The 12,499-nt window shown below is 41.7% G+C and overlaps 1 protein-coding gene across 2 annotated transcripts; it reads left to right on the top strand.

The window, feature by feature from the left end:
• Positions 1 to 2,482: 2,482 nt before the first annotated feature.
• On the top strand, positions 2,483 to 10,413 carry LOC101745670 (uncharacterized). Of its 2 annotated transcripts, none has more exons than XM_004926289.3 (7): positions 2,483 to 2,715; positions 4,688 to 4,762; positions 5,924 to 6,098; positions 6,545 to 7,218; positions 7,918 to 8,129; positions 8,674 to 8,779; positions 9,820 to 10,413. In XM_004926289.3, exons 2-7 carry the CDS (start codon positions 4,698 to 4,700, stop codon positions 10,397 to 10,399), a joined length of 1,812 nt encoding a protein of 603 aa, XP_004926346.1. In that variant the 5' UTR covers positions 2,483 to 2,715; positions 4,688 to 4,697; the 3' UTR covers positions 10,400 to 10,413. The 2 variants fall into 2 exon arrangements, with proteins under 2 accessions (XP_004926346.1, XP_012545976.1); XM_012690522.3 differs by having other exon boundaries at positions 9,817 to 10,413.
• Positions 10,414 to 12,499: the final 2,086 nt, after the last annotated feature.

Genomic DNA, 12,499 nt, shown 5'->3' with positions numbered 1-12,499 from the left:
CATCACTCTTAACATTACTCGGTGCGTTCAATAGATACTGTGACGACGAATACATTGTGTTGATACACATCACTTAGGTAATGATTCGGGTGTGTCATTACAGTAGTGTATTACAATACAAAGTATGAACTTTGTATTGTAATACACTGTTATATTACTTGACAGAGATTGACTTACTTAATAATATAATAATTTTATTTTTTACTTAATATAATTTATTGTGGGATGAACGGATTTCATATGGCGACTTAGACTGCAAATTGAGCTCGACAATAATGTTAATATACGAGAGCAGTAGATGCATTGTTTCGGCGCGATATCCTCAAAGTGCATCCAAGGAGGACTGTACTTTCATTTAGACGCCGTTATTTCTTTCACTTATTAAACACGCATTAAAACAAATAATAAAACTATCTTCAAACAAGTGCTTAAGTAATTCAAATCAAACACAAAAATTAATATGAAATATTACTAAACAATTACGAGCGACTAGCGATTTTACAAAAGTTGCGAATAAAAAATTAAGTAAGTACTTGCGGAGAACTACCGGCTGGCCGCATGAAAAATATAAACACAAATACCTATATTAAAATTCAGACGTACCATAGGTATAAAAATGTACCTAGCGGCCAGGACATACGGTTCAAAATCACTAGGAATAATTCCGTGTCGCTTGCTCATTTATTTTGCGTCGATCGGTCTGTCTCGCTCGCTCGGTTCCGTTCGTGTATTAAGCAACATTACACGACAAAGAAAGAAACATGTTGGGTGATAGTGTGATGTTTGTTTCCTTCGCGTAATGTGTGATGTTGCATTACATCGTAGAGTAATATTACCCGAGTAATATCACTCGCATTACTTACACATGTCTATTACCGGGGCTAATAAACATCACTTGAATGCTTGAAACTTTACATATTAACTATAAATCAGTATATAGTATATAATATAGCCTTTAAAAATCCTATTAGCATTCCTTATTTTCTACCTGATGGAGGGCCATGAATGCCACAACAAATAGATACTATTTAAGCTTGTGCCTCTGTCCAAACTATTTAGGTGAATATCACATGCCCTTGAGCAAACCAACCTATATTGGTGAGTTTGGAAAATTATCTAGGCCGCTAGCAATACTTTTATCCAAAAAAATTGTATTCTTCACCTATGAAATGAATTTACTCCTTAAAAATCGATTTCAATCAAATTAGTAGTGAAATCGAGCGTTACGAAAAGTAATATTATGTTTATTATTAAAATAAAATAATAAACTTTATTTATTTAATTGCACCAACAAAGTTATCATCAATACAAAACATTGACAAATTGTCAATAAGTACATGACAGATATCACCTTAATTATAGGTGCAACCGACAGTGCAATAGTTGATAACATCTTGAAATTAGAAAAGTAAAAATACAATGAGTAATTTAAAGAAATATGAAAACCAGAATAATACTTTGTCACTAAAAAAACAATATTTCATATCTAAACTTAAACGTTAAAGTCTAATGTGTCCAAACAATTGGCACTACACATTATGTCGGAGAAGCCACAATTATTAACACCATCGTCAGACATCATAGGGACGAATAGGGTGATCGAGGTAAGAGAAATATTGAGTACACCAATCACGCTTGTTGTCTTAGAACAATTAAGAAATCCCCTCCTGACGCCATGACGCCAGCAAACGAAATCGAATACGGAACAGTTCTTAGGACGGAGGCTCCGCTCTTCAAGAAGGCTGGTTGGTAAGTGTGATGGCATCAACGCGTATCCATCGGCTAGGCCCTGTCGTAGCACGAAGCTAACAGAGTTCCGACGATACTGCAATCGTGCTGCCATCTCTCGGGAATCGTGCTGCGTTTCGTTTAGCTACCAAACCAATGACCGTCTCCGACATATTGTTATTTACAAAATTTGGTAGATATTGAGCTATGATAGCGAGTAGGTTAGAATATATATATAGCCATATATATAGCCAATAGCTTTTAATGTTTTTAGTAATTTATTTTAGTCATGTTAAATTATGTTGACACTATATAAACATGTTACATGTTAATATACCTTCAACAATAGATGGCAGCACATTTATTCTTTGCGTAAATGTTATACGCACATTTTACCGAATCTAAATAGATAAATAATAATGAAAAAAATTCAGTATTAACAAAGATTTCGTACCGTTTTTGTTCCCTTTGACTGTTATGTAATCAATGAAAACCCTACTTAAAAAGTAAACCCACGAAACAGATCTACGTAACCGTAGGATAAACTGCGGGCGTGGTGTTCGCAGTCTCCAAATTGACACGACAATAGTACTTTTAGAATGAAATAATCATTTATTTAAATTGATAAAAATGTGTACATGAATAAAGCGCACAATTAATTAAAAGATAGTCAAACTTTCAACCTGACATATGGGAAGGGGCATTGGTCATCACCGGTGATAACAAAATAAATAAAAATCGACTAAAACAAGACGCAGTTCGACGTTCGAAAGCCCAACACTGCGATATAAACACGGCACTGTTCATTGAAATGTCAAGTCAATCTAAAAAAAGCACAAGTAAATATTTTTCCCTGTGCGCGTGTAATAATTCATAATTCCACATTTACAATGGATTTTATTTGATATTATGTATTAAACGATGTAAAGTGGGCGATCATGTAGTATTCTACAAATTTGCAAGGCCACAACGTGAGAGAAAAAACAGGTAAATCATAAATAACGCATCGTATAGTACTGTGCTAGTATTTCGTGTTTTCGCGCGTAAAATCAACGCTTTAATGTTTACAAACAACTATTTATTGTACTTTGTAATGTTTTGTAGTTAAAATTATTGATTTTGTTTGGCGTTGCATTAATTATTGTACGGGAGTATTCTGGCAAATCGTTGTCCCTTTGCGCCGATGCGATTAATAGAAAATAGATCTTATGCATAGAGATTTTAGAGTCGAGAATAGATTTTGTACCGTTCAGTTACTGCGCTTACAGAATAGGTACGCGGGAGTGGTTCCATTTTTGAATGTTTTGTGGATCTAAATGGATAGATTGTTACCGTAATTTTGGCGGCATTTCTTAAATTAAAATAAATACAATTTAAGCTTTATGTTTAATTTGTAATGTTTATTAAATAAAGCCATGACAGTTTTATTTAATTTTTTTTATTGAACAAAATCCATAAAAACAAAACCAGTGGATTATGCCCTAGTATTTCTTTCCGTTTATTAGTTCGGTTTGTTATTGTTAAAAATTGGAATTCAAGCCACAAATCCCGAACCTCTTGAAGGTCACTTCCAATTTTACTAACACAACACACACAATTTTGTTTGTAAACATGACATCCAATAAATTTAGACAGGAATATTATTTTCTTAGCTCTTGTATAAAAATTATTGTTTAAACTCAATAAATCACTTACTGTTCTGATATCCTTAGCATTTTATAATATATATCTACTAGTATATATGTACTAGTAGTTAGAAGTAGAAAGCAATAAACAAAAAGCAAATTTATTCTTCCAACATTTTTAAATTTATTACATAGACCAACGCAATTAAGCCATCACTTGAACCCATAGAAATCGTAACTTGAATGCTGCACACTCTCCTTGAGACATGAGGCACACCCTTCAAACTAGAATGTATGATTGTCTACTGCCAATTAATAGGTAGTAACAGACTGCATACCTTCATTGTGGCTTACCACCTGTAATGCCAGTAAGTGATCCCAGTATTCTGGAGTAATACCCAGAGAATGTTGCTGCCCATTCTCCGACGTTATCCCAAGTCGCCTTTTACTATACTCGGGAGGAGAGAAGCTGCTGGTCTAGTCAATACTCTTGTAAAAAAACAATCACGATTTATTAATTAAACAATCGTGATGGTAGGACGTCTTGTGAGTCCGCATGGGTAGGTACCACCACCTTACTTATTTCTGCCGTGAAGCAGTAACGCGTTTCGGTTTGATGAGTTAGGCAGCTGTTGTACTGTAAAAACAGAACTCATGACAAGGCTCGCCACGAGTACCTCGAAGACGGTAGGGATCCCGGTCCAGAAAATAAAGGAATGGTGTTCCTCGTAAATCCAAATGAATAGCGGGATTGTCGAGATTGGCTGTTAAGGTCCTTTGACCAATATTAGACAAAGACTGAAATGGAACTGGGCGGACCACGTAGCGAGGTTACAAGATGAAAGACGGACCAAAAGAGCTACTTTTTGGAGCGGTCCAGTGGGAAAGAGACAGAGGTACACCACACACAAGGTGGGATGACATCGCAAGGACATCGGGCCCAAACTGGATACAAGTGGCCCAAAATAGGGAACATTGGTTTTCGTTGGAGGAGGTCTTCACTCAAGGAGAAGTTCTTGCAAATAATTAAAATAAAATATTATGTATTGTGAGAATTGTTAATTATTGGTTGCAATTATTGATTGGTATTACTAGTGGTAGGACCTCTTGTGGATCCGCACGGGTAAGCGGTAAAGGCGGGGCAGCCGTTGTAACTATACTGAGATCTTAGAACTTATATCTCAAGGTGGGTGGCGCATTTACGTTGTAGATGTCTATGGGCTCCAGTAACCACTGAACACCAGGTGGGCTGTGAGCTCGTCCGCCCATCTAATCATTTTATTTTATTATTATATTAGACAATTTCGGCTACTAAATGTCTTGTGAACTGGCAGGTCGCTGACAATGTTCCGTACGTGCTGCGTACTCGGCTGCGGGGTCACATCTACTCAGGACATCATATTTTTCGAGTGAGTCCTTTTTTTCTTTTTTCCTACCAAAGCTGATAGCCTTGAGAGGCTATTTCAGCGTAACCTTAACTAGTAGGTGAGCTCACGGGGCTCAAACCTGACGACGTTGCTAATACGAACCCTAGCAAGAGCCGTGATTCACAGAATCTACACCCCCGGATCGGAAACGCGACCCACTGAGAAGATTGGGCGAGAAACTCAGTGGGCTGTGTCTGAGGGTTAATTTACTCGTCGAGCCCTTCATCGCAAGCGACGGGTTCGACGAGAACTATAGAGACCATAATTGTATATGTCTACATAATATGTACGTCTCATGTCTGTGCTGTTGACCATTGAGGGGCTTCCTCAATCAAGACCAGACTCGCCCTCAGCCATGTCAGGGTAAATATTATAATCGACTACCGTAATGCTGCTGTAGAGTTCCTTCATATGGAGCCAGTCCAGGATGTCGATCCAGATCTGTTCGTCATTGTAAACTAAGCCGACATGTGAAATTCATTCATTAAAACGCAACGGTTTTCGAATCCCGCAGGCGGGTACCAATTTTCCTAATGAAACACGTACTTAACGAATGTTCACGATTGACTTCCACGGTGAAGGAATAACATCGTGCAATTAAAATCAAGACCGCATAAATTATAATTTGCGTAATTACTGGTGGCAGGGCGTCTTGTGAGTCCGCGCGGGTAGGTACCACCACCCTGCCTATTTCTGCCATGAAGCAGTAATAGGGGGCAGCCTTTGTACTGAAAACTAAAACTTGACTCAAGGTGAGTGGTGGCATTTCCGTTGTAGATGTCTATGGGCTCCAGTAAACACTTTTTTTTTGCTTAGATGGGTGAAAGATCCCACAGCCCACCTGGTGTTAAGTGGTTACTAGAGCCCATAGACATCTACAACGTAAATGCGCCACCCACCTTGAGATATAAGTTCTAAGGTCTCAAGTATAGTTACAACGGCTGCCCCACCCCTCAAACCGAAACGCATTACTGCTTCACGGCAGAAATAGGCGGGGCGGTGGTACTTATTCGGGCGGACTCGCAAGTGGTCCTACCACCACTTTACACCAGGTAGCCGCTGGTCCACGTATCTAAGTGGTAAAGTCTGTGGGATACAAATATCGTGGTCCTAATCAATCTAAAGACTATTATATCCTTTCAGTTTCCCGACGAGTCGTCTCCTCCGCCAGCGATGGCTCAAGGTCATAGCGCCGTCCTGCAAGATAACCCTGGAATCGGGACTGTGCAGCAAACACTTCGCCAAAACGGACTACGAGTACATCAGAGGGAAGGTCAGGCTCAAAAGGAAGGTGGTGCCAACGTTATTTATAAAAGATGTGAGTATGTCCAGCCTTTAGACGACAGGTCCGGCTCAGATCGAACTCAGGTCGACAGTCAACACCTCCTGACTTGACCTTACCAAGTATTGAGACAAAGTCGACCTCATGTCTCAAAGGCGAGGGTATCAGAATCCTGATGTGTCCAGTGCCCACTCCTGCAGGCTACCAGTAGATAATCGGAGTAATTGCAGTAATTGAAAGTGCCTGATTTGAACTTCATTGATTGAGTCCATAGCAAAATTAACGTAGAGTTGAGTGTGGTTCTTGTGCATCAATAATAAAACTTAAAACAACACTATCTATTGAAACCTTTTAAAGCAAGAATTTATTATATGTTATATGTATGCAGTCTAGAACGAGACACCAAAACAAAATTTATTTTAAAACACACTTGTAAAAATTTTACCAAAGTAGCTTTACAATAAATTCCTTTATTTTTTCAGACAAGCGTCAAAACACGAACAGAAGATTTAATAGAAAACTCAATTAGTGATAAAACTGAGAAATCTAATAATAATATTGATAATAAGAGCGTAATAACAAATGACAAAATTAAAACGGTACATAAAAACAACAAAAAAACAAAAAAAAACATCGACAAAATATGTGAAAAATTGATAATAAATAAAAATAACAAATTAGATGCAAGCGTTAATAATGGCATAGCTGATGTCCTCGGTCACACCCCCAATGGGCCAAGTGTTTGTGCTGACAGCAAAATTACAAACGAGACCCTGGTTCATGGAGTTGTCGAGAGCACCAGTGAGACACATTCCGATAAACATACTGAAATTGACAGTAGTGATAATAATGTTAACAGTGTTAGTGACAGTGTCGATAAGTTTACCGTAAACACGAGTGATGAGTGCAGTAAAAACGTAATTAACTCCAAAACGGACATTAATAGTGACGAGAATGTTATAAGTAATAAAATAGCAAATAAAAGTGCCCCGGCTAGTGAGAGTGCTGGTAAGCCTACTGGTGTCCGTACACGGAGGGGCCGCCCTGTGGGTCCCGGAGCCCCCGTCGTCCGCGTGAGCACAGACTCAGCTGACAGCGGGACTGATTCAGCAAGTGAAGTCAGTCTCCGATCAACCAATGATTATGGAAGGAAGATGTAAGTACAATTCCTATTATTTACATTGTCATTACCACCACTAATTAGGGACATGAGCTCTAAGTCTCAATTTTAGAGTATAACGGCTGCCGCATCATCATCAAGCCGAAATACATGATTTCTTCACAACAGAGATAGGCAGAGTATTGGTACATACCGAAGCGGGGTTAGGAGCCCTATCACCAGTTATGACGCAAATTATAACATTTGCGGGTTCGATTTTTTTATTATAAAACTAGCGATCCGCCCTCGCTTCGCTTCAGAGTCCCGCGATGTTATCCGCGGTTATTGTCGTACCGCGGGTGACGCCGCGGGTCGAAGCTAGTCTAAAAAAAGTAAGCTAAGTTACTCCTTATATCATCAGCTACCTATCGATGAAAGTCCCATCAAAATCGGTCCAGCTGTTCCAGAGATTAGCCGCAACAAACAGACAGACAGACAGAAGGACAGACAAAAATTGTAAAAAATGTTATTTTGGTGTACGTACCGTATATAAATTCATATGCATGCAGTAAAAAACGGTTATTACAATATTACAAACAGACACTCCAATTTTATTTATATTTATAGATTTTGTTCCTTCATCGTAGAAGTCATTAAGACAGTAAGACAGTTGAACTAAAAATAAGTCAGCCATCATTGCGGAGTCCACGAGGCCTCGGCAGGACTGATCCACAAAAGCCACAATTTGTTCCACAGAGGCACAGCTCACGTCGAACCCGACAAACAGGACATTGAGGAGTTGCTAACCAACTACCAGATCGTGAAATCGAAGCCGCGGCGCCTGGCCAGCCCGCCGCCCCCCGCGCACCCCGCGCCCCACCCCGCCGACGACGTGCAAGAAGTCCCGGTACACAGTGCCAAGCTTAAGGAAAAGGATCCGGTGTATATAGAGATAGCCGTGGGACAAGGTAGGGCTCCGAGCTGATGGTAGCGTCGCGGGGACTCCCCGAGGTACCCACAGACCTTGAGGCATGAGGCCGGAGTTTCAATTGTGTGCCCCACCCTTCAAATTGGCACGCGTGCCTGTTTCCCGGCATAGGGGTCATAATGGTCCCTACTCAAGCAGGCTTAACACTAAACATACCATAGCGGGTCAAATGACCAATTTTGAACTTTTGCATTGAAAATGCACATAATATCATCTTATGGCTTTTTTAAGTTTGACTCCATGACTTTTCTTAACAATTAATCTACAGCAATTATATTTTTATTTGTGTATTTTAAGTTATATTTGTCGAGCTACCGTTATCTACACGCTATGGTAGAAATAGATATCAGTAAGTAATGGTATGATTAGTGTTAAACAATGGTAAAGCTGAACCGCTTAGGGGGCACGCACTGTATACTGGACCCCCCAGTGTCCCTCCCCCGTGGGGCGGCCCCCGGACGCACAGACACACACATAGACTAGCCGCGTGCAGTAGATGAGGGCGAGCGTGTTGGTGTTGGCAGAGGGCGCGGCGCGCAGTGACTGTCTGCTGGTGATGGAGAGCGTGCAGGTAGAGCTCGACCCGGCCACGCTCATGCTGCCGGACCGCGACGACGACTGCGCCAACAGGTAAACGTGCCCTGTCTATAGTACTGATGCAGCGAGCAATATGATAGTAGTGTGGTCCGGGTACCGTCACCAGATCGTCCAGGGTCGGTCCCCACGTGACGGAGGCCCGCACCACGCGACGAGCTCGACTGTCGTTCTTCTTTGTTGGACTGTATCTTCTGGATGAACAGGCATCAAATTGAGTGCCGTTGTAATCTCGATTTCATTGTACATTGACCAGAACTCACACTTTTATTGCTTAGTTGGGTGGACGAGCTCACAGCCCACCTGGTGTTAAGTGTTTACTGGAGTCCATAGACATCTACAACGTAAATGCGCCACCCACCTTGAGATATAAGTACTAAGGTCTCTTTAGTTACAACGGCTGCCCCGCCCTTCAAACCGAAACGCATTACTGCTTCACCTCAGAAATAGTCAGGGTGGTGGTACCTACCCGCGCGGACTCACAAGAGTTCCTACCACCAGTAAGAACAAGAGGTCATACCACCAGTAACACAAGAGGTCCACAATATAACAGTAGTGTAGTCCGGGCTCCGTCACCAGATCGTCCAGGGTCGGTCTCCTCGTGACGAAGACCCACCACACGACTAATTTGACCATTGTGACACTCTGAGTTCATGTCCTGACTACGGTGCCGGACTGTCTTTTTTGTTTATTGGACTGTATCCTCTGGATGAACAGGAATCAAATTAAATGCCATTGGAATCTCGATTTCATTGTACATCGACCGAAACCAGGACTCACAATACTCTTTTAAATTGATCGATTGATTGATTTAGTTATTTTTGAAGTGAAACTTCTTTATCGACGTAGGGAGGAAAAAACGTATGTAACGTTTTTCGGTTACGCGCCATCTTAATTATTTCCGTTACGCGCCATGTTTATTTTATTTCTGTTTAGTTTGTTATCGACAGATGTCGCTGCACGTAAATTGAACAATTCCAAGGCGGTTCCCCCAGGGTGAGGCTGCGTCATTGCACTGAGGAGTGGTTGACCCTTGCGATTATTTTTTTCTAATGGTTTATATTTGCGTTCAGCAGCAAGGAGGACCCGATCAGTCTGTTGACGTCGAGCGACGAGGACGACGTCATCATCCAGGAGCCGAAGATCGACACCGTCGAGCTCTCCTCGGAGACGGACGAGGACGACGTCCCCCTGGTTCGGCTGGCGCGGCCCGGCAGCCCCGATAACCTGGCGCGCATCTTCTGGGGCGTCTACCGAAACTACTGTCTGCAGTGCAAGTACAGCGCCGCCGACGAGCTGGACTACCGGCGGCACGTGCGCGCGCACCAGACCGTCCTGCACGTGTGCCACACGTGCGGCTACACCACCGCCTCCAGGCCGCAGCTGGAGCGACACTCCCGCAAGCACGCAGCCGACAAAAAGTTCAAGTGCCACCTGTGCGACTTCAAGGCGAAGCACCACATGAGCCTCATCTACCACATGAAGAGCCACTCCAAAACCAAGGTACTGGATCTCGACGAAAACGAGGGTAGGAAGAAGCGGAGGTACTCGTGTTTGGAGTGCACTTACTCCACGGATCGCTGGTCTGATCTGAACAGACATCGCAGCCGTAGACACCCGCCCAGCGATACAGATGACGACTGCCAACCGAAATAAACGTTTTGTGGCGATGAGAGGGTTTCACTGATATACTTTACCGATGGTAGGACGTCTTGTGAGTCCGCGCGGGTAGTTACCACCACCCTGCCGTGAAGCAGCGGCTTGGCTCTGGCCCTGGCATTGCTGAAGTCCATGGGCGACGGTAACCACTCACCATCAGGTGGGCCGTATGATAGTCTGCCTACAAGGGCAATAAAAAAAAACAGTAATGAGTTTTAAAGGGTGGGGCAGCCGTTGTAACTATACTGAAACCTTAGAACTTATATCTCAAGGTGGGTGGCGCTTTACGTTGTAGATGTCTATGGGCTCCAGTAAAAACTTAATACCAGATGGGCTGTGAGCTCGTTCACCCATATAAGCAATAAAAAAAAACATTGCCCAGACTCGGTGACGATGTGAGGGAGTGAGGCAAGGGTCGAGCGTCCAGACCTCAAGGCAATTAACGTATCCCATCGATTAGTACAGGTGGAAGGAGTTTCAGGGTCTCAAATGCGGGCTGTTTCAAGATAGTATTATAACATTAGTGCTGTGATGCCCATGAGCCTAATTAATATTAATTAATATTACCATTAATACCAGGTGAGCTGATCTGGTCAAATATCTTAATAGGGCTCTGTGCCGCCCTCACCGTCCCCAGCGAGACACAGGCCTCACAATTTACTCCACTGAGCCTGACCTTCGATTTTTATCCATTTCCGGTTCATAGAAATAAAACATCTGATAATTTACAACATTTTTAATATAATATACAACTTTATATACATAGCCTTACATTAAAGCCACTGATGCTAGCACAGCAGTGTGTACTCGTGAGCATATCTGAGCAACAATGAGTATTCACTTAACCAGTCACTGCGACTAAACATCAGTTCCCACAATACATGGTCGTTCTCTTATTACATATTTACTATTTACAATTACACATTACAATATTTGACCATGTGGCATCCCTGATCTTTCAACGGTCTATGGAGTCATTGCATGTTAAGCATTTCCAAATCCCTACATCAATATGTATGTGTTAAGGTAGCCAGTGAAGTATCAATGATGATTTTATTTGAAAAGTTGATGCATTTAGTGCGGGCCTGCACCTATTGTTACCGAGTTATCCTTAATAATACATATCTAATTGAGTTCAACAATATTAGTGATCTCTTTTTGTTTTGTGGAAGTCGGTTTTCTTTTATTAAAAAAAAAAACACGTGTGGCACTCGGGGACTGCCGCGGTAAAACTATTGCATAACATTTTTTATCAACTTATGCAATTATAAATAGACAATAATAATTTAATATTAAAACAATAATAATAAAATAAGACCACGCCATATTTATAAACATTAACAAAAGCAAAACATTAACCTTCCCCTTCACACTCGTAAGCTCGACCGCGCGAGAGAGAGATGGGCAAACTTTTCATGATGCACGCGCTTATTCACAAACACTACACAAGCGCAACGTGTGAATGTGTTGAACGCGAGCTACATGGTAGGCGGAGTGGGGGTGTTAGGTTTTATTTTCGTTACGGAATTTCTTGATTCGGTCGCCGCGCTCAAAGCCCGCGATAAAAGCTATCCAATAACTTAAAACACCGCAGTTACGTGGCCACCAAAACACTTCACTCGAACGAATCAAGGTTACACAGATAACGGTATTTTAATGGTAAATTTAACGGTAGGCAGCGGCTTGGCTCTGCCCCTGACATTGCTGTAGTCCATGGGCGACGGTAATCACCCACCATCAAGTTAGCGGTACGCTCGTCTGCCTACTAGGGCAATTAAAAAAAAGGGACATGATCTACACGTAATTGTTATTAATAAAAACTAATCTATGTCCCTGTTTCGCCGACATTAAACAACGTAATATTATGTACCGTACACTTCTATACTTTTTGTGTTTGGTTTTACAACCAACAAACATCACCGGATTTAAATTTTTTATTTTTTTATTGCTTAAGGTGGATGGACGAGCTCACAGCCCACCTGATGTTAAGTGGTCACTGGAGCCCATAGACATCTACAACGTAAATGCGCCACCCACCTTGAGATATGAGTTCTAAGGTCTCAGTATAATTACAACGGCTGCCCATCCCTTCAAACC

Source organism: Bombyx mori, chromosome 24 (genome assembly GCF_030269925.1).
Source record: "Bombyx mori chromosome 24, ASM3026992v2".
In the NCBI taxonomy this organism is placed as follows: domain Eukaryota; kingdom Metazoa; phylum Arthropoda; class Insecta; order Lepidoptera; family Bombycidae; genus Bombyx; species Bombyx mori.
The sequence above is the reverse complement of the archived record's forward strand: the minus strand, read 5'-3'. Positions and strand labels throughout refer to the sequence as shown.